This window comes from Sander vitreus, chromosome 3, assembly GCF_031162955.1.
Source record: "Sander vitreus isolate 19-12246 chromosome 3, sanVit1, whole genome shotgun sequence".
NCBI lineage: Eukaryota > Metazoa > Chordata > Actinopteri > Perciformes > Percidae > Sander > Sander vitreus.
The window spans coordinates 29,418,448-29,441,270 of record NC_135857.1 but is presented as its reverse complement, the minus strand read 5'-3'; the positions used below and the strand labels follow the sequence as shown (position 1 = coordinate 29,441,270).

Sequence of the window (22,823 nt, the reverse complement as noted above, 5' to 3'; positions counted from 1 at the left end):
CTTGTATGGTCCTGAATCTCCTACCAGATGGTAGGCACCTTAGAAGTGGTGAGCAGCGTGGGTCGGGTCACAGGTGATGTTAGTGGCCCTGCTTCGGCATCGGGCCTCAAAGATGTCGCTGACTGCTGGTAACGTTAGTTGAGCTGTGATGCAATAAGTCAGTTTGTTTTCCACACAAAAGGGAAAGTATATATAAATGTTAAAACAGGAAACTAATGAATTGTAAGATGGAATATAAAAAGAGTAACAAAAGTCACAAGTGACTCGTGAAACACATTTATAATACCATTTTAATATTCAATTATTAATTAATTACTACTGCATTACTATAACGTCTTTTTTTTAAAGGAGCAGTGTGTAGAATTTAGTGGAATCTAGCAGTGAGGTTGCAGATTGCAACCAAATGCATATACTATCTCTCACTCCTCCCTTTCCAAGCATGTAGAGAACCTATGGTGGTGGCCTTCAGGTAACATCAAAAGGTGTAAGGCCCTCTATAGAGTCAGTGTTTGGTTTGTCCGTTCTGGGCTACTGTATTAACATGGCGGCAACACGGCGGGCTTTGTGGAAGAGGACCCGCTACCTATGTAGATATGAACAAAAACACAATTCTAAGTTTAGGAAATGATACACTAATGAAAACATAGTTATGAATATTATATTACATTACATTTCTGCCAATAGTTCCCGATAAATCCCACACACTGGTCCTTTAAAGACAGATATGGAAATTTAATATTTTTTTCTTTTTACTTTGATTTACTTAAGGACTGTATACTCTCTATGAGTTTACTTGATTTACTTATTATGCCTTTAAGTTGTATTTATAACATTTGATTATAATTAAATACTGTAAAACCTCTATAATCATTCTGGGGACACGTTCTCAGGGCACTCCTTACAGTTCATAAAACCGTTCAATCTTTAAGCCTAGCTGAACACGTGGGAGGCACAGGAATGCCATCTGTACACTGTATGTTGGTGTTCATGCTTCTTGCGCTTTCATCAAATACAGAATAACCTACATATATACAGAATAAAAGAAAGGGACGACAGAGTTTTATTTTCAGCAAGTTTATTCCAGTATAAGTGGTTTTAAAACACCTCACTGTTTTTCCAAACATCTCATTGTTCTTGCAACCTCCGAGATAAGCAAGCAAGACATTAATATCTTGAAACATGGCCAACAAGTCCAACATGATCAAACTCTGTGGCAAACAACATTTTGAAGCAAACTATTTGACAAGAGTCAACATTAAGACAAGTGGGGAGCAAACAGTCACATAATAACCAATAATCATACTTTGTACATGTGTAAAACCTGACTAAGAAGAGACTAAGTGGCTGGCTTACAGCAGCCGACGCAGAAAGGAGCAGTGATCTGACAAAAATTAACCAAATGCCCTAACAGTAACCTCCTCCTCTTCAGCCTCCTTAGCCTCAAGTCGTGTGCATTTGTGTGTGTGTGTGTGTGTGTTTGACTGTGTGTATGCATGCGTGTGTGCACTTGTGTTCTATCATACAAACAGTACATTACATAGAAACCCAATGTGTTCTAATAAGGCATTATGTGGCAGAAAATCAGAAGACAGAAACTCCACAGAGCAAAAAACATCATTAATGCCAGAAAATCTGTTTTTAAGGCCAAGAAAACAAAAGTACATCATGAACAGGGTGCAGAGCTGCGTGAAATCAAGCTTAAGTATTGAGGAAACCGTAAATGTTAGTGCAGACACCGTTTAATGATCTTGAGAAGAATGAGATGATGAAAAAAAATGATGCAGGAAATATCTAGGCTCTTCCTGACAAAAATGGTTTGTTGCTCTGGGTTTTGTGAATTGGGTTTGGGTTGTAACAGATTTGTAAGACTTGTCTGCAGAAGCCAGTCTACAGAGTGACAACAAAAAGTATGTTGTCCACAGTGATAAATGGGTTACAAATTCACTGTAGCAAAGGTGAAACCAGAGTGTGTGCATTAACTTCACAGGTGGTGATAGTAGCATAATGAGCTGGGACAGTACCTTAAAAAGTACAGATATAAAATACATTCATGAAGACATCTTTACAAACAAAACAAGAAAAAGATCAATAGAAAGCAGAACACCATCAGTTCAAATGGCTCAAGCCGAGAGGCAAAACACGAATATCAGTTAATGGACTACAGTATAGGGTCAGGTGAGGGGGGCAGGAGCAGAACAAAGATGATGATTCCCCAAATAAAATTATTGTGTGTTGATACATTTACGTGCAACAGTTTGATTCTCTATTTACAACTGGTACTACTTACTGGTACTTATAAGGGACCATCCAAATTACAACAAATGCATGTTTTGTCACATTCCCCTAGTAGTGTCTAGCCTGACCAGGTTTTGAGATCTGGCTCACAGCCTTCACACCAACACAATACATGTGAGTTAAAATGTATTTTGTGATGCTCACTGCATAAAACAATTACATTTAAATATTCAACAGAAACTTTTTTTTTCCAGAAAAAGTGTCCCTGTTACAGCCCAGTCACATAAACATCTGTAAACCAAAATGTATTCTTGGACCGAAATCTATTAATTTGAATAGAATCACAGCAATCAGTGGATTCGCTAAAAATGCCAAACATTCACAGTACTTACTGCTTTTATAATTTACTTAGGATTGTAAACAAAATATCTTTGAGTTTTGGACTGTTTGTCGGACATAACAAGTGCACTGTGGATAGTTAAGACAAAATGGTTAACCGAAAAAATAGCTGATTGGACAATGAAAATAAAAAAAATGTCATTTGTTTTAATATTTGTTATATAACTGCATTTTGTTGACATAAAATTTAAATAAGTACTTTTGTATTATTGTTAAAACAATATGTTAATAAAGTTTATTTTAAAAAATTAAAAAAGAGAGAGAGAGAGAACAGAGAGATGCAGAGCTAACTTTCAGCCTGGTTAGTGACCAAGCTAACTATCATGCTACTAGCTAGCTGGCATACCTTTTAAAATGCATTTATTTATTTATTTATTTATTTATGGCACTGGATTAGTTAGCTAACTTGGTTGGCTCCTGTGGCTGGCTCGTGCAAGCACATGACCAGCTAGCTAGCATAACACTGGTTACCTTCCCAGCCACAGAAACTTTCCAACTAGCCCCACAAGTAGTCAGTATGTCAACAAACTTCTAGTCCCACCTATTTCACAATAACATGCTAATTAATTGACACTTTCTGTTGTGACCAGGTGCTTACGCTGGATAAACCACATTGTCAACAGTTTTTAGAGGGGCTAGTTTCTAATCAGAAAGTAGTCCGGTGAAAAGCGATCTTGAGTAGCAAACAAACTGTTTCTGAAAGACGCTGGAAAGCAAGATGTTGCTGTTGAAATCTCACAAACATATCTAAAAACTTGGGGAAAAAATAACAGTAATAATGGTTTAACTTATCATTTTCTATATCCTTTTAAATACATTTTTTTACTGTGTATTTATGTTTTTCTTTTTTTTGGTCTTAGTGTTGTACTCATGTGCCCTGCGTTTGATGTGTGCTAAATGTATGGCTGCATAACTGAGGACAAAAAAAAGTTAGCGATTGAAACAAAACTATCTGCATTACTAGACACTACTACAGGTGAGTTAAAACATGTTTTCTTTTGTTTGAATCAACCCTTTAAATGTTTTTCTAAACCAGATGGTGAGTCTGAACCTGACTCTTCATCACAACTGACAATAATCTGTCTGCCAGTCATTCTACCCACAACTCATCCAGTACCTCATCAAAGCTTTCCTATTCAACAGTAGATGGACAGTGCTGCCTAAGCCATGGTGGTGGTGATGGTGGTGCTGCGCTGGTGTCCGCTCCGACACAGTTCCCTGAGAACCCACTTCCTCTACGACTACGGCTATGGCAAAATGCTGGGGACGATAATTTGTCCTAAACAATTTTAAAAAAACAACAAAAAAAACCCAACACATTTTACAGAATGATATGGTGCAGCATTACAAGGAAAGGACATATTAAAAGCCAATATTTACAAATAGGTCTGATGATGTCGACAATGCTGTGAGGGATTCTTCTCCCCCCAGGAATATTCTCGTGTCATGGTTCATGTGTTGCCTCTCCGTACAGACATACAACAGTGTGCTGGTAGTGGAAAATAAAGGTGTATCTATCTAATCCAATATACTTTGTTAATGCATTTACAATAATCAACAGTTTCCAAACTGTTGATCATTCAAATAGACAAACAATTCAGATTCTGTAATTGATGAAACATGATCCACAGTTAGCTCTTCCAACTGCCTCACACGGGGCACCAATGTTACATATACTACTATTGTACACACCGTACTTTTACCAAAATATGTAACCATTACTGCTCCGATATTTTCCCATTTGTACATATTTTTATACAGCATTTGTCTATATATCTGTATTTTCTTTTTTTGTATGTGTGTTTTTGCATTCTATACCCCAGTCTCTGGATGCTTGTTTTGGCTTTAAGCAATGAACCGCTCCTATGGATAGTGAGTTTGCATTACAAATAGGGTCTCTCTTTCCCTGGCGTGCTCGACAAACTCAAATACTTCACAGTTTGCTTCAGTGTCCACCTCTTTCTCACAGTCCTTTTTTGACCCCATATATATATATATTTAATATTATAAAAAATAAGTTATTGCGCATCCAAAAAAAGTGCATTGTATATTTGAAAAATATCTCTTTCTCTCTTTACACTTTTCCAATTTTCTTCATGTTTCCTGCTAATCGGGGTGGCTATCATCAATGTATTTGGGATGGCAAAGTTTCCGCCCGTTTCACCTTCACTCCATCGTACTGCGCCACTGATGGTGAGTGATGGGGAATAAAGAAGAAAAGGGGAGAAGGGAAGAGATAAATAGGTAATGGACGGACATCTTGCTACGCGATGACCATGGGAACGTCGTCTGAGAAGCCACTGATCATGGGAGCATCTTCATCATCATCACCTTGAGAGGGAAGGAAAAGAAGAGAGGGATGTTAAGGAAAATTCCTTTCCTGTAGGAGTCAATATTTTTTTAATATTGATAATGGATCACAGTGACTATGTTCATCGTTAAGCGGTCACTTGTAGTGACAAACCCCATATTAGCCAATGTTTCTTTAGCACAAAAAAAAACTCTAATAAACAAAGTTAGCAACTACGTAACTTGTGAACATAGTGAAGCAGCTAACAGCTAACAACTAGCAGGGTTGGGGGAAACCAAAGCAGAATCTGTTCTCAATTGATCTTCCTCAACGACCGGATGTGTGTCTCAGTAAACTGAGATTCCAAACTAATACATTCAACTTCAAATGTTACACAATACAAATTCCAATTCAGTTTTCTAATGCTATAATTTCTGCCCATACATATGCCTCCTCCAATTCACATGGAGCATGAAGGTGCCTTTTCCATCCGTCAGTGACAAGCAGTTTTTAAATCTCCCTCAGAATCCCCACCTTCAACACTTTACAGGCAATCTGACCAACCACTGACATTATCCCCAGCAGGCTCACACTCATCAATCTTGTAAATTGCACTCCTTGAAGTGCCCAGTCAAGTTAAAGTACCACAGTCAGGTACTGAACCCTAATGATCTCTGAGTGTCTGCTCTCCAGCGCCTGGATGGCCCAAAAGCTTACACGGCTACCGAGATATTTTGATTGTCTCACCCAGTTCATCCCCTGAGGAGAAGATGGCAGAGCCCAGACGGGAGTTGTAATGGGAGTTTGCGAAGGCGGTAAAATTGTTTTGCAGTCGGCGGTGTCTGACGTAGAGCGCCACCAAGCCGCCGCACACCCCCAGCAGCAACAGGAAGAGGACCGGGACCACCACCGCCGCCATGTCTCCGGAGTGGCCCTCACCGCGGGAGGCATCAATGGCCCCTGGACAGGTGGAAAAGTAACATTACAACTCGCTGCACTTATTTTTCCCTCCAAATCTGTGATTTTTGCTAGAGCTCACGTTTCAAAGTAAGTATGCGTGTGTGTGTGTGTGTGTGTGTGTGTGTGTGTGTGTGTGTGTGTGTGTGTATATATGTATGTTCTCCTACCGGCTGTCATCTGGTTATAGAGCAGTTGTGCAGGTTCCCCACACAGCTGACCGCTGAGCAGGCAGCGGGCCTGCACAGAGAAAGTGTAGTTGTGTCCCAACAGCAGGGTGCTGATGCGGAAATAGTTCTCTGTGGTGTTTCCCAGGTAGGACGTCTGGTTGGTCACACTGTCATACACATGCACTTCATAACCCTGTAAACATCATATAAAAGTGAATGGAAGATATTAACAGCAAAGTACCACAGAACTTAAAAGAATTGCAAAATATGCTTATTTTGGACTGTTATTAGACTATATTCACTGGGTTAGAATATAATTATTCCCAAGAAGTGTACAATTAAATAGGAGTCCTACACCTAGACATGTACAGTGGTACATATCAAACCCTCTATGCAAAGTTAGTTTGTGGAAAACAGGTTTAGAACACAAGCAGGGTGGAAGAAAAAGTTACACGGTTTAAAACCCACGATATTGGTCACTGGTGTCTCACCCTGCTCTCATTGAAGCCCTTCTCTCTGACAGCCAGACTCTTCCAGAAGAGGAACACGTGATCTTTCTCGGTCAAGATTTTCAGGGCTTCAGGAGCTGAGAGAGGAACTGCAGCAGAGGGAGAATCCTTCTTTAAGCAATGCATTTCTTTGTAAAGACATGTATAACTTATAGAAAGTGACTAGTCGTACTTCAGTCTGGTTTCTTAGCACTGAAAGACATGAGACTGCACCAAAGTTACAAATACATACAGTACCATGGAATGTGTTTCACAAAATCATAATCAGTTTTGCACATACAGATCGCAATTTACAGTGACCCACTCTTATCATGTATGTATTTGCACATAGTGAAACAGATGTAATGAGGGCTGCAACTAAAGATATTTTTTTTCATTCTCTGTTGATTGACCAATCAATTGACGGTTCGCTTAAGCCCTCCTATCAACAGCGACTGTCCAATTATAGAATAGCAACTGCAACTAGGCACGGCACACCTGTCAAGCATCAGATTTAACCACTTACTGAAGAGGTGTGGCGCAGTAAGAGCAATAAATGGTAGCTCAAGATTTTGGAGGGTGATGTCTTTTTTTTTTTATTGTCCTTCCAAAACCAGAAACACAGCAATTGGCTGTTTGGGAGCGACAATGATACTAATTATATCAGAGTGTAGGCTTAGCAGCTCCACCCTGCTCTTTATTGGATTGAGGGAACTATACTTGAGCAGAGTCAGCCAAATAATATAGCAATATATTGGTTAGTCCTCATTCTCAAATTCTTTTCTCTTATAAAAGAAGAAAATATTATTTGATACAAAATAATAGAGCAAAGGTGTAACCTCTTCGAGTACGCTATGCACCCAAATGGGGCCATGTTAGAATGAAATAACATTTTTATTTTTATGTAAATTACATTTTTATTTATAATACTGTACTATCATACTAGAGCTAACTAGCTCTGAACTGCAATACAAGGACAATGCTGCTCATTTAATATGTATTCTATATGGATTATTACCTGGTGATGATGCTGACTTTGGACTCTCTTAGCACAAAACCACATATGTAGCCCATCAAGTGCATATTTAAAATCTCTTTATATGGCTTTCATATGCAGTATCAAAGGGGGCAGGACTTAGCAAAGGGTGAATTAATCAACTTATATTCCATGCCTCCATGTTATGTCTTGTATGTGCTTTCAATGTGGCCTCTGTGACCGTTCTCCTTTCCCTTGTCTCCTTTGTATTGCATCTGTGCTCGTTTGTGTGCGCTTGCTTCCATGTTTGTGTGCCACTTGTTTGTATGTCTTAATCCGTTTTGCTTCGGCCTGCTGTCATTATAGATGTAATGTAATTTATTTTAATTTGTTAACCATTGTATTTTAGGATGCCTATTGTCAGCTGGCCAGGGACTACAGCTGGAAATTAGCCATAGAGGCTAAAGCTGCTCCTTTTACTGTGCAGTCAACTAAAGGGGACTGTCCATGACATATAAACTAATAAACTAAACTAAACTAATATACTTTTATGAGCTATAACTTGTGATGTACAGGCTGTGTAGGATGGTTAGTTCTAAAGATTCTTTTTTTTTTTTGCGCATTTTAGGCCTTTAGGGGAGAGATGACATGCAGCAAAGGGCCGCAGGTCAGAGTCGAATGCGTGGGCGCTGCGTCGAGGTGTGAACCTCTATATATGCGCGCGGGCTCTACCAGGAGAGCTACCTAGGCCCCCGGATGGTTAGTTCTGATGAAATGAAAAGAAAGGAAGCTAAATTAGCATTTATCCTCCTAAGTCCTGTGAGTGTACCTGTGCTGAGAGTGAAGCTGGCCTCCTTGCTCATGTTGCGCAGGCGGACAGAGATGCTGTATCTTCCTCCGGGCTCCAGGCCTTTCAGCAGGTACTCCACCGTGTTGTTCTGGGTGGTCAGCTTGTAGTCTCGCTCCACCTTGCGGATCACGTCGCGCACGTGAATCGCATACGTCTACAGATACACAGACAGCCAGAAAGAGGACAGTAAGGCACCACCACAAAAAAACACACATAGGGTTACAAGAAGTTCTTTGTACTGTATATCATAGCAGATGATAGAGTTGAGGTCAGATGCATCGAAACACAATGTGAACACATTCAGTTTAGCATTATTCAGGTAATTGATGCAAACTATTACATCTATTCAGACAAATAAATAGATTGTGTACTGGTGAGATCCGGTTCAAGTCTCTAAGATTTTAAACCTGATTGGTTTCCCAAAAATGTCCTGCTGCTGGATTAAAGGCACCTATCAGTGCAGGTGTGAATATCAGCAGTAACTGATTCTGAGAATACAATCATCAGGTATCCTGCCACACCCTTCTGGTCCCATTCCTGATGCTTATCATCATGTATCACCATCACAGTAACACGAGACAGTGTTGTACCAGAGCTGTGTTTGGGGCGTCGTAGGGCGGCTGCCACTTCAGCATGGCCTGTGTCTTGTCTACTCGAACACGATGGAGGTTCCTTGGTGGCAGCCTCTCGTTGGGAATCATTTTCACCACAGCGTAGTCAGAGGGAGGACCCAAAAAGGGAGAGACAGCCCGCACCTGAAGGCAAACAGCAAAAAGTACCATCATGATGCTCTGGATCATATAATGTACAAGTCATGGAGTGATGAATAAAACAAAAAAGGAATGGACCAACATTACAATATTTGGATATAACCTGGCCATTTTTGACCAATATAATACTCTCTTCACTCCTAACATGATCTGTATATATCAATATAATCAATACTACAGTGGCTATCTATGGGAGGCAAATTAACCTATGTATGCCAGACATGAATATAGTATATTACTATTAACATGCTGGTTTTTAATCGTGTGTCCTATATTACCCCTATCGTCCAACCTATAAACAATAATTACATTTTTAAGGGAAGGAAAATACAGCAAACATTACACACACATTAAAACAAACATATTGGTTTAAATACACATATCAAAATATGAATATGAAATTCAGCTGAAAAAGAAAGACAAAAACAGGGACAAAAATCATAAAATAATTTCCTAATAAAATGCCTACCGTTCTCTTCCTGCACAGTATACTATTATTTTTGTTAATAATAATTATTGTTATTTAAGCGTTATACGTTATCTTCCCACAGACATTTCCGCTGGAAGAAATCTGGCTCCACGAACAAACCTTTCAGTGTGAAAACACAGAGAGATTGCCAGAAAGATGTTTCACGTCTGTCCTGAATTAACATTTCATTTGAGCTTAACTGCACAAAACGATGCACAAAAATACAATGATAGTGGTGCAATTTTCCTCATCAGCAGATACTCAAACATTATAATCAAAGCCAAAATAACAAGTAGGTCAGGACACACTTGATGGCATCAGGTATTTGAGTGGAGTGGAATAGTTTGTTAAGAGCTTAAAGGACGTTGGTAGGATGTGGGGAAGACTCACCAGGAAGAGATACTGTTCATCACTGTCTACTGTGACTGTCAGGCTGAGAGAAGTGGTGGAGACCAGGCGAGGGCTGCGGTACAAGTCCAGGAAGGAGGTAGCATAAAACACACCATACACCTACACACAAACACCACAATAAAACAAGTGTCTACTCAGTAAAGTGGTTCAGTAAAGGGTTCTTTGGTGAGTGAGTTTTTCTTTATAAAACCATATCAAAGTTTCATTTCCAGATATGGAAAATGGGATTCATTTTTAAGAATGTAAAGGCATTACAGTACAGTGCTATAGAGCAATGGTTCCCAACCTTTTAGGCTTATGATCTATTGAAATAAAGCAATGTCTACTTGCATTCCCTCCTAACAGGTTGTCTATGAGTTGTTGTGAGCAGTTTAGCCAAGAAGAGATTTTCCTATTTCAGGTGGTTTAATTTTAGTATTGTTTTTAAAGGCCTGAAGAAACACTCATTCTGTTAATCATCTTGTGACCCCTCAGATTTATCATGCGATTCCTCTGGAGGGTCCTGACTCATAGGTTGGGCACCACACACAATGCAGCATAACACTTAAAGTGAGTCTATACTGTAAGTAGGGCTGGGTACCGAATTAGATACTTTTTAGGCACCCACCAAATTGCCTTAGTATCGAGTATCGAAAAATGCCTCGTCATTCCATACCAAATTTCAATACCTCAACAAGTAAATCTCATCAGCGTCAGTGAGCCAATAAGCATGCAGCATCCTTCTACCAAGATCTAATAAAGCTTGTGATTGTCCGTCTAATGTTACATGTCGTAGAGACACACAGGAAATATTCTACGTTATGCAGAGACGTGGCTCACGTAGTAGGAGCTGAAAAATAAATTAAAAGATTTGTGCCGTAATGTGTAATATTGTAATTACCTTTTGTTAAATTGGATTTTATAAAATTGGTATTGAAAAAAAGTATCATTTAGGAACTGGTATCGAAGTCACGGTATCGGTATCGAACAGTTTTAACGATACCCAGCCCTAACTGCAAGTCTATACTGTATATATTTGCCTTCTTTGAGCGTTTCAGCATAAAAGCATAAGTTCATAAAAGTTCAAAACAATATTTCCAACTTTAGTGAAATGTTTTGGTGTTTTGATCCTGTGACCTATTTTTGGAGATCTATTGTTGCATACATCATGACATACTGATAAACCCTTTGTATACTTTGTACCAGTCAGAGGTCAAAATCTGCTATCTGTTGTACCTGAGCAGGGGATTTGCTGATGGTCCAGCTGCAGTCCACAGCTGTCTGGTTGAGGGCCCGGGCTTTGAGGAGGGGCCGGTCCGGCTGGGTGCCGGTGGTCTGATGATGGGACAGGGCGGTGGGACTGTCTCCTATACTGGTGTGAGCCCACACAGCCACCTCATACACTGTCCCTGCTGTGAGGTTTGTAGCTGGAAAAAGACAGGAGACATCAACATGTACTGTACGTCAACAGTGACAATTTCAGAGGAAGAAATAGTGGAGCACTTGATTAAAACAAGTAATATACCTAATTAAAGAATCATACACAAACCGTACCTTTAAGGATCCTTTCTGTGACCGTGTAGTTCCTACTCTCCTTAACGTGGGTGTCAAACTGCCAGGACAGAATCACTATGTACTGTTTCACCTTAAGGAAACAGAAAGAACCCCATCAGTTGTGCTAATACAGACTGGACACAAGCTTTTAAGGTAACAAACTGAAGAGGTGCTCTTACGTCGTACTGGGAGTTGAAGCTGAATGAAAGGCTCATGGAGTCAGCTGTGATGCTGTCAGCGATCACAGAGGGTGGGGGCAGAGCTGCAGCACAGAAAGAGCAGGTGTCAAAATGGAATATCACGGTTTATTATATTTGCTGGCTTTTTTTTTTATTTCAGATGGCTGACAAGGAAATATATTCAGGGTGATTTGGTTGCATCGTTAGGGGCAGCAGGCTAAATGATGGCACCTTTATTTTCTCTACACATTTGAATTTAATTTAGCTGCTAATGAAAACTCCATGCATTTTCTCCATGTGTTTCAAATTAAAAGCCTTTTTTTGGTGAAACATCTGAAGTACAATGAGAGAAGTTGTATTTACAGCAGCTTAACATTGTGAAAAACAGATAAAGAAGAAACTGAATTGATTGAAAACAGTATTTATGTTTAAAAAAAAGAGTAACAGAGTGATGAGTATGGTAGTTGCTGAACTGATAGATTACTGATGTACATTATATTGAAATTAACACAACAGCCCCACCACCTTTTTTTCTGTCTATTAATTACTAGCTTTATTTTGAGATTTATAGCAACTTCCTGCTACTAAGAACCTATGCCTCTATGTTAACTGATTATGGTTTTAAAGTATTTTAAAGGTCTCTTTTTTATTATGAAGTCGAGATGCTATATAGATACTGTAAGTATCAAAACTGTGAATTCACAGTGAAATGAACATAGACCGTACTCAGAAACGGAGAATCTCAGACAGAGGGTGAATATAGGTATATTCACAGACAGCATTAGAAAATGTTTTTTTTTTTTTTTAAACATTAAACCATGTAAACATGCTACCCCAAAATACAAGTATGAACCTGAAAATGAGCAAAACATTGGACCTTTAAATAATTGTACCATGTACATTACTAATTAATTTAGCATTTCATCACAACACAATGCGTGTAATTTACACGCGTTCGGTGGATGACACAAGGAAGTGGCAAGTGGTTTTCAAGTTGTGTGGTAAGGCTATAATAATAAACCAGAGCACAGTTTTCTCCCATCCAGGAATGCTGTTTGGACTAGCCAGACCTCTGACAAAGCGAGACTAGGCTATTTCTGACGACTGAGACAAACATCTGCACTCCCTGAAGAACAGGCAGAGACAAATGCAGGAGATGGCAAACAAGCCCGTTTGCAGCATTCGCATAACACGTGAAGTTACAAACACTGGTGTAGTTTCAAACACGGGACACCTGTACAACCTGAAATACCTGTAGACACCAGTAGGTGCCAGTGTTTTCAAACCAGAGTGTGTGTGTGACACTGTTGGGAGGAACATCTTACCTTTCTTAGGGGTGATGGATTTAACCTCGGTCCAGTTGCCCACACCTCGACTGGTCACTGCTGCCACCTGGGAAACATTATCACAGCAACACCAACATTTAAACATACTGTACATGACAATATCACAACATTATTGATTGTGGAAAACACCATTTGTTTAATCTTTTTTTCTAACCATGTTATCATAGTGGATGTGTGCATGTGTGTGTGAGACTTACCCTGAACTTGTACAGAGTTTCTGGCTGCAGCTCCTTCACCTCAGTGTTGGTTGTTGTGCATCTCTGTGACGTCCAATCGAGACTTCCTCGCTCACTGTACTCAACCTGACATCATACAGTAGTTTGAGGTATGTTAAGGCAGAGGCAGAAAAGTCTGACAGGAAATTTACAATCCATAAGCTTGTTACACAGCCTAGGTGTGTGACAGGACAGCTGTGTGTAATACATACTTTTCAAATGAAATATAATATGTGGAATAATTATCAAACAAGTGAGACAATGATAGTGCAACAATAACCTTGTTGCTAAGTGAAGCAGGATAAATACAGTAAGCAGAAAGTTCGGTTTCATTCATTCATCTGCGATTGATAGAAAGTCTCAAAGCTCAGTCAATCAAAAGTAACCAGATCACGCCAATCATTTTAAATACAGTATAGTGTAGGCGCTGGCAGGTTGGTGGAGTCTCCTCACTAATGGCCTTGATTGTTTTGGTAATTATACAGACATAAAAATGTGAATCAGTTTAATGCAGATGAAGAGGACTCACGATGTACTCTCTGATGAGGCCGTGTCCTTTGTCAGGAGGGCTCCAGGATGCGTCCACTGTCCCATCCTCACCGTTATCACAAGACAGCTGCAGGTTCCTGGGTGGGTCGGGCACTGCAGGACGGACACGGACAAACACAGTGAAAAGAAGTACTATAGTACAGTATTATAGTATACTGTAAATAAGCTTAGGACAGTTTCCCCATTTCATTCCGGATGATGAGGATGAACATGGCAGCTATCTGACATCATAAGGTGGGTGTTTGTGATGTGCAACAAAGGACTGTCAGTCTTTGTGTCAAACCGATTCCCCGCTAGACCTGCAAATGACTTTTGCCAGTATCAAATAATCAATTGTACAATGGTGATCACCGTAAACTCATAATGGATTAGTAAAAAGAGTACCAGAAAACTACCCAAAAATAAAAGGCAGATTTAGCTTAAAACAAACTGGGCACATCTGTTAACAGCTAAAAAATGAGCAGATATCAGGACTGCGACTTACTGCAGATGTAAGTTAGTAAGTATGAAAGTATTTGAGTCATAATGACTGAAAATGAGCCTCCGGAAATTGATCGTATGATACTCACAGCCCTCTGGTGTCCTGACTGTGATCACCTCGTTGGTCTTATGCAGCTTGCTGAGACACTGAGTGAGCACCTTGACGTGGTAGGTTGTGTCTGGTTTCAGCACAGTCAGTTTGTAGCTGGTCTTGTTGCTGTGAGTGTCCATAATGGTCCACTGCTGGGTGCCCACGAGCCTGAAGGCAAAAACACGAGACAAAGTGACATTACAGCACCAGGGCAAGTTATGGTACTGAGAGCAGCGCCCAGAGGGGTTTGTGTTACGCAGAATTATATTCTTGGCAGTGTGGAATAGCAAATGCTGATAACAAGTTTTAATGACAATAATCATATCAACTCCATATTGCAGTAGTAATGCGACAACTGTAATATAGATGGCTGTTTTCAGCAGGTACTCCAAGGGTCAATATTGCCCAATCTTTTAGCAAAACATCTAGAAACATTCAGCTGGTGCAAAGTTACAGGCTGCTAATGCTCACCTGTAGTATATGAGGAAGTAGCAGGAGTCCAGAGGAAGGTTTTTGGGGCGAGACCATGTCAGGGTGATGGCACCCAAGAAGTCTGGTGTCCACTGGAGGTTCTGGACTTTATAGGCCAGCGAGTCCACTGGAAGAAAGAGGGAGAGACTCCTTATGGCTTATTATGTTTGCAATGGCTCAGTTTAATTTTAACAAATTAAAAATAAATAAACACCCAAATAAACAGCCAGCAAGTAGCAGCATTGCACCGCTTTCAATATACTAAATGCTACTTAAGTATAGTAAGTTGCAAGTAGACATACTGGCATTTACAATAGACCGGACATTGAGTGGTTCACATGTGAGTTTCTATTAAAAAGGTAATATTATCAAGCCATCTAATTCTAACAACGTGTATGTAATGTGAAGAGACTTGGTCATGGCGAGAGTATTTGGGACCTACGGGTACAGTTGTCCTCATCACTGTGGTCAGAGCAGTCCAGGAAGCCATCACACCGCTCACTGTCCAGTACGCAGGCTTCACCATCAGAACAGCGAGTCCCATTAACACAGAACAAAGGCCCACGAGTGGCTGGAGAGAGAGGATTGTTTTTACATTACAGTTCTTGTTATTGTATTACCTGCATTCTAAATATGCCTCTCTGCACTTTCTGTATGCCGTGACGCAAAGTGACAAATGAAAATGATACTATTTAGACTACTTGTCTAGACCTGTACTGTATAATGTTTTCTCTACAGTATTAGTAACATTTATCATTTATTACAATCACAATAAATAAAAAATTGGGTATGCACAATAATGTACCTCTTGTCATCAGGGCCTAAATGTGTGAGCAAAAACTACAGGATCTAAATTCTACAGCACATTATATGCTGCTCAGGTGTCATGTTTTGGTTGCAAATGCAGCTTTGCAACTTAACAACATTGTAGTAATTTAGCCTTTTAGCAAATAAAACCAGAACAGATGGATTTTAAGGTGTGGCATGAATTGAAAATGAATGGGTAAGGTTCAGTGTCTTACATTCAACAGTTTTAGTTTATCCTATCTATTTCTTTATTTGAATCCATTGTTTACCGCTAAATCCAAAACATTTCAGCATAACGTGATGTTTTCCTTGGTTATCATTCTGTTTCCTTGTTTGTGATGGTATCACAGGTGCACAGTATCAAACTCACGGCAGTGGGCTTCATCGGAGCCGTCCTGGCAGTGGAGCTGGCCGTCACAGCGCTGCCAGTCGGGGATGCAGTGGGGGGGTCGGCGGCAGAGGAACTGACCCCGACTGCAACGTGCAGGGGAGGGCGGGGCCTGGGTGGGTACTGGAGCCATCGTCACAGAGCCATTAGCTGCTGTTAGAGAAATGCAAGGTTAATATTTGCATTATTCTTTTTGTTTCTTCTTCTGCTTTTCTGTTTAATTGTACTATATTGTATCTAGGAGTATTCAGTTTGGTCAACTAAAATGAATACAGTTTAAATAAATACATTATTTAAAAAAAAAAAAACATGACATACAAACGTGCACATAAGATATGAACCTCTTCTTTTGCAGAAAACCTAGATCGTTCAACAGACAGAGGTGGTACCTGTGGGACATCCCAGCTCATCGCTGCCATCAGGACAGTCAGCGTAGCCGTCACACACCCAGGTGTTGATGATGCACGCTCCAGAGCCACAGTGGAAGCGGTTGGGGGCACAAGTAGAGGGACCAGGGGCTACAGTGTGAGGAGTACCACCACCTACAAGGGTGGAGATTCAAGTTTAATGACTGGGGATGGATGGGGAGTTTGGTAATTCAAGCAAAAATAAACATGGAACACCATAGAGAGGAAGCATCCTGAGGGCATGCACAAGAGGGTCTATCAAAACACAGACAATTACAAATATGTGAAATAAACAATATAAATATGCAGTATGAAGTTCATAGAGTTAAAAAAAAAACAACAACAATTTAACAGACATTTATTTGATATTTCTTATTCAAAGAGTTTGGTTTGGGTTTAGTAAAAGAAAATACCAACAATTTATCTTATTGATAATTAATTAATTAACTTAATTATTAAACTAAACCAGATCCCTTTACAGAGAGACAGTATAAAATGCATCTGCATGTACAGTATATCAGGTCGGTAGAATAAATAGTTCCCCACTATATTTATGGATAGATGTTAATGAGTCCCTTTAAAATATGCAAGATGCAATTTTTGAATAACTATTCTGGCAATGTTGCCTTTAATTGAGAGGGGGGGGGCAACATGTGATAAAGCCCACGTCAAAACAGGGACGTTGTGTATACATTGTGTGCTGTAACAGACTACAGTACAAGAGGGATTTATAAGTTTTCAACCCCAAGTGTTCTGTTGCTTTTAACAACGAAGTAGCCTTATCACAGCCTAACTGTGTACCTGTACACTGGGCCTCATCAGACCAGTCCCCACAGTCGTTCTCTCCATCACACTTCCACCATGTTGGAATACAGCGTCCATTTCTACACTCAAACTGGAAATACCTGGAGCAGCCTGGGACCTCAGTGGGAGCAGCTGCAACACACAGTGCTAAAGTTAGCAGATACAGCTGCTTCAATATCACTGGACTTCTTAACTTTTCAGAAAAATCAAATGCACATCTATTATTTATTAAACATGTATTTCACATGGTGCGTTAGCATAACCTCTTCCTCCTCACCACAGTTGGCTTCATCAGAATAATCCCCACAGTCGTCCATGCCATCACACTTCCACTCCAGGCTCACACACACTCCGTTGGCACACTGGAAGGTGTAGGCATCACACACTTTGCCAAACTCAGACGGCGTGGCTGACAGAAAACACACAGGAACGTTAGTGGGTTACACAAATCAGTTCGGTGAAACAAAAAAGACACAGGAAAAAATGTACATATCACACTGATGGTATGAAGCAGAATAACAAAAGTGACAATGTTTGATGGAAATGTATAAATGCAAAGTTGAGCTTTTGTACAACACTAGTAAAAATGTGTTTGAAGTTGTGGGGAAAAGATACAATATGCTGTGTAATGAACAGCACAACTAAGCGAAAAGCAAATTTGGGAAACTTCAGGAAGAAAATGTACAGTTTACATTTTTTTCTTCATCCGTTTGCCACCTGTCATGTTTACCTTATACTATTGGCATTAATACAGGTAATAATGTACATGATGTTTTGAAATTAGGACCTATAGCATTACGTTTAGCAGAGGCAAAGATGAAATGAAAGATCACGATCAGACAAACTGATACTACAGAACTAGTTTTGCACCCAAGAAAACAAGTGACGGACAGAGCAGCTGTTACAGATTGTTGCTGTGTAAACAGATCCAAACCATTATCATTATCTCACAAACAGTCATCATTAGTTAGTACAGTTTCTTACTAATAGTTTCAACTAATACAGGTTGTCGTACGGTTCAGTCCGGGTTTCGAATTACTGCAGATTTGAATCCTGTCTCTCACTTTAAGGTAATGAATCTTGAGAAGATTGATCAAATTCCCAGAAATCAAATCACGTTGCACTTCTGTGCAGATCTGCTTTTTAGAATCACTTCTTTCTATAGTTTTCTTAGAATCGTAACTTGTTGTGAGCAGGGATTAAAGAATAAGAAACACACCACATCCGGCATAGTCGGCGTCCTCATCAGATCCGTCTTCACAGTGTTTGATCCCGTCACAAACCAGGGACTGAAACAGACACTGGGCTCGGTTCTTGCATACAAACTCCATGTAGCGAGTACACAGCGGGTCTGTGGGTGATAGACAGAAGCCAACGTGCAAAATGACCTATCAACACACTGTGCCTCTTTCCAACATTATAACAAGCATAGACGGATGATCTGTATGTTTTAAGCTATACATTGTATAACACAGACATGGCCTGTGGGGCTCTAATCTTGGCCTAGCTTATTCTCCCAAAATATGCTTTGGCTCAGTGATACTCTCAATAAACACATTGGTAATACACCTTTCTATTGTTTTTCTATTACATACATATTTAATGTGGCAATGGAAAATCATTTTAACACAGGTATGCCTCCTTTAAACCCTACTGACCTCTGTCAGTCCCACTAACGGTTCACCTATCCTCATGTCAGAAGTGCGTTACGGTCTACAGCAGATGTGTAAGACTTTCTTTCAAATTATAACACATGTATAAGTCTAATTTGCACTTCCCCTGGTTATTATCCACAGTGTTCTTTACAGCATCATCTGACATTAACTTTTGATGCATATATTTAAAGGACTGTGCATGTGTGCTTTCTGCACGAGTTTTTTGAAAAAATTAACCAATGTTTAGCTGACATTAAGGTCACTTACACCTTTATTTTCTCTCACTCAAATTTTGACTCTCGGGATTTTCGTGTAACTCAGAAACCTTTCTAGCAACAGTACGTTACCGGACAGGATTCAAAATATTACTTGAATTCATTTTTTTTTAACCATCCTGTTGGACTTAAAGTTGTTGTTTTTCTATTCAGTACCATAACCAGATTTGCATAATTGACTTAGATATGATCTTCCACTACCCAACCCGACTCATTTGACTCAGTATCTGATGACTACTGTGCATTCTGCTAAACAAATGGGATCACTCACCACAGTTGTGCTCATCAGCGCCATCTGAACACTCCTGGATGCCGTTGCAGTGTGCAGTGGCTGGAAGGCAGGTGTGATTGGAGCAGAGGAAGCCATTACACCGAGTTCCCTCTGGAAACACACAGAATAATGTAAATAAAATATCATATTATTGCTAACAGGGAACCTTTGCTCTCATGACTTTCCTTAACTATAGCTGGTTATGACTGCCATGTCCAAAAAAATGGTACAAAAGTGAAGCCTTGCAAACCTGCCTCATATCAGATAAGAAACAAGACTATGTAAACAAGATTATTCGAAACACTTTCACTAGGAATGTATTTTCACTGGGGCTGGTTGGTTAGATTATTGTTAATGACGTGATACGTTACAAATATATGCTGTCAGTGCATTCTGACGGATTTTAATTTACAGCAAAACAATCACATTTTTAAGTATGTGGTCAACACTAGTGTGTCATGATGACAATGTTGAGTATGCGCGTGACTCAACTTACCACAATGTTGGGGGTCTTCGTCTGAGTCGTCCTGGCAGTCGTCATCACCGTCACACATCCAGCGCTGTGGTATACAGTGACCCGTGCGACACTGGAAGCTACTGGCTTCACATGTGTGGTGGCCCACTAGGGACAAACGGGGAGAGATTAAAGGCTTGGAAAAGCTGGTAAAACAGAGGTGCTTCACAGACAACAGCATTGAAGCCCTTTGATCTGGTATGTTATGATTCCAACTGCAACACAAACACTTAATGCAAGTGGCACTGCTTTGATTATGCATTCATGTAAAGTATTTGCATACGCAAATATATACAGGGCAGTGGCATTTAAAATAGGTAGATACTTAAATAATCATATTGTCTGTTATTTATTACTCTGACTGGCGAAAGAAAGTTTTTTCCCCCTGGCTTATGAGATTCTATTTCCACTGTAGCCTTATTCCATAGTGTTTTCATGATGTATTATGTAGTCAATAACACTGTCCTCACCTGTGCAGTTGGCTTCATCCGACCAGTCTCTGCAGTCATTGTCTCCGTCACAGCGCCATGCCTCGCGGATACAAACACCTCGCGCACATGTAAACTCTCCTGGGCCACACTGGTGAGACTCTGAGAAATACATCAACAATACAGTTAGTACTTGCAAAAACTATACATTTCCATTGTCATGCAAAAAAAACCAAAAAAAACATGTGGATTAACTTAACTGCTGTTTAAGGGTCACTTTGGCTTAGATGGACTTGAACTTTTGATTTACAAGACAAAAAAATCCAATAAATCGCAAATACTAAATGTATGTGGTACTGAACTAGCATTTACTATTGTTCTGTATGTTTTTAGGATACACTTTAAAACACCTGGGTGGTATTTCAGGTAGAAGGTTTAACAAACTCTGAGTCTAACCCTGATGTCTGAGTTGATGTACCCTGAGATGGGAAACTCTGAGTTTTCGGTTTCAGAACAGCTGATATGAGTTGGTTCAATCAACTCAGAGTAGGTTCACCACCACAATAAAAAGGCAGCATGAATGGAGCCATGATACTACGATTCACCATGGCAACAACCACAAACAAACGGGTCGGCGGAAATACTCATGCGCACATACAGCGAGTTAAAAAAAAAAAAAAAAAACGGCGGCTGCTGCAAAAGAGAGAGAATTTGCGTGGGAGAAAATTGCTGCTAGAGTAAATGCGTATATTCCAATATAGTGTATATCATATTTAATCATGATAGCCTAATATTACTGGTGAAATGGTATTGAACCTATAATCTATTTCATTTCTGCGGACGAAAAAGTACTACGCCTACTAATCCCATTCTGAGGCTGCAGCACCATCATTAACAGCATTATAATTCATAATCTTTTATTTCAAAGCTTTTACATCATTCTCCTGCAATCCTGTGGAACTCCTTTTAAAAACGTTTAAAACCAGTTTCAGGGCGAGTCACACTCTTCTGACGGCGCTTTGCTACAGCGGCTTTACTAATGTGTTCCGCATCACCAATGTTGTAAAGACAAATGCCGTTTGCAAAAAAACGTAATGCGACACAAATAATCTGCTGGGATGTAAGAACATAGATGGGTGACGTTAGTGATATGAGGACGGATAAGATTATGTAGCCTGGGCTACATCACTGATCGACTGGGAAGAAAAACTATACCGCTCAAAAAGGTTATCTAAAAATTAAAATGTCGGGGCTTCAATATCATCTCCCGACATATAACACCCTGCGAAGTAAAGCAGCTTCTGAGTCAACGAGATCGACAAAAGGAAATGCCATGTTTTGAGAAATAAAATGTTTTATAGTCTGCCTAACTAACATCTTTTTTTTATTTTTTATTCATGCCGATAAACAAAAACAAATACAGACTGAATGAATGAGGAAATGAGAGAGTGCTGTGTCAGAGGGAGGAGACTGAGAAACTCAAGGTTTATTGAAGAAAACCTGCTCCCGACTATATATATATATATATATATATCAATCATTCTCCTCTACATTTTGTTGCTTATTTTTTTCTGTACAAAACATTTAAACTCTGTGAATGAAAAACTTCAATGTGAACAAAATGTATATTTGTCACAGTTACCACGAGGACATAATACTTTCTCCACATTTAAAGATACACACAGATAAACAACAACAACATTTTACCACAGTGCTCTTCATCACTGTTGTCTCCACAGTCGTCTTCGTGGTCACATTTGAAGGCCAGGGGAATGCAGGAACCTGAGGCCATGCAGCGAAACTGGTTGGACGGGTCACAGGTCGTAGTGGCTAAAAGGTGGACAAATGTTTACTTCTTTATGTTGAAACAGCATTTGCGTTTTATCTCCCTAATGAGAAAAGGGATGTGGTTGAAAACTTACGACACTCCTGTTCATCACTCATGTCTCCACAGTCATTGTCGCTGTCACACTTCCAGATGCTGCTGATGCAACGCCCGTTAGAGCAGCGGTACTGGTTGGGCAAACAGCTGTGCACTGATTAGAGGAAAAGAATGGATCACACGTAACCACTAATTAATCAGATAGTCCACCCTGAAATTGAGGCCTCACTTCCAACAGAGACAAGATCGTATATCTTACAGCAAACAATCATGATTCATGTATGTGCTTTTGTCTCACCAGTCTTGACGCAGGTGTTGTTTAGGAGCTGATAGCCGGTTGGACATTGGCACTGCACTTCTCCGTTGGGCAAGGTTACAGTCGGGGCACCGTCTGGGCAGACACAGGTGTGTCGGTGGCCGGGCTGTGGCAGACACAGCAGGCTGCACGGCTGATCAGCACAGGCATTATGGCCTGGTGGACGAAAGATCGAGACCTCAGTTTGAGCACTAATA

The 22,823-nt window shown here is 40.0% G+C and overlaps 1 protein-coding gene across 2 annotated transcripts in view; it reads right to left on the bottom strand.

Annotated features, from left to right (window-relative positions):
• Nucleotides 1-1,058: 1,058 nt before the first annotated feature.
• The window catches only part of sorl1 (sortilin-related receptor, L(DLR class) A repeats containing), an 89,957-nt gene continuing 68,192 nt past the window's right edge, over nucleotides 1,059-22,823 (bottom strand). The window contains exons 22-48 of one of the 2 annotated variants that reach the window (XM_078246877.1): nucleotides 22,609-22,782; nucleotides 22,351-22,464; nucleotides 22,136-22,258; nucleotides 20,471-20,590; nucleotides 19,983-20,108; nucleotides 19,487-19,597; nucleotides 18,505-18,636; nucleotides 17,563-17,694; nucleotides 17,283-17,417; nucleotides 16,464-16,616; nucleotides 16,057-16,227; nucleotides 15,322-15,450; nucleotides 14,880-15,006; nucleotides 14,407-14,576; nucleotides 13,818-13,930; nucleotides 13,271-13,375; nucleotides 13,053-13,119; nucleotides 11,728-11,810; nucleotides 11,549-11,639; nucleotides 11,231-11,421; nucleotides 9,995-10,114; nucleotides 8,956-9,120; nucleotides 8,345-8,519; nucleotides 6,543-6,649; nucleotides 6,052-6,244; nucleotides 5,672-5,884; nucleotides 1,059-4,965 (exon numbers count right to left, since the gene is read on the bottom strand). In XM_078246877.1, coding sequence (XP_078103003.1) covers nucleotides 4,898-4,965; nucleotides 5,672-5,884; nucleotides 6,052-6,244; nucleotides 6,543-6,649; nucleotides 8,345-8,519; nucleotides 8,956-9,120; nucleotides 9,995-10,114; nucleotides 11,231-11,421; nucleotides 11,549-11,639; nucleotides 11,728-11,810; nucleotides 13,053-13,119; nucleotides 13,271-13,375; nucleotides 13,818-13,930; nucleotides 14,407-14,576; nucleotides 14,880-15,006; nucleotides 15,322-15,450; nucleotides 16,057-16,227; nucleotides 16,464-16,616; nucleotides 17,283-17,417; nucleotides 17,563-17,694; nucleotides 18,505-18,636; nucleotides 19,487-19,597; nucleotides 19,983-20,108; nucleotides 20,471-20,590; nucleotides 22,136-22,258; nucleotides 22,351-22,464; nucleotides 22,609-22,782 — 3,608 coding nt within the window. In that variant the 3' untranslated portion in view covers nucleotides 1,059-4,897. The remainder of the gene's footprint in view (nucleotides 4,966-5,671; nucleotides 5,885-6,051; nucleotides 6,245-6,542; nucleotides 6,650-8,344; nucleotides 8,520-8,955; nucleotides 9,121-9,994; nucleotides 10,115-11,230; nucleotides 11,422-11,548; nucleotides 11,640-11,727; nucleotides 11,811-13,052; nucleotides 13,120-13,270; nucleotides 13,376-13,817; nucleotides 13,931-14,406; nucleotides 14,577-14,879; nucleotides 15,007-15,321; nucleotides 15,451-16,056; nucleotides 16,228-16,463; nucleotides 16,617-17,282; nucleotides 17,418-17,562; nucleotides 17,695-18,504; nucleotides 18,637-19,486; nucleotides 19,598-19,982; nucleotides 20,109-20,470; nucleotides 20,591-22,135; nucleotides 22,259-22,350; nucleotides 22,465-22,608; nucleotides 22,783-22,823) is intronic. The other variant, XM_078246878.1, reaches the window with a different exon arrangement.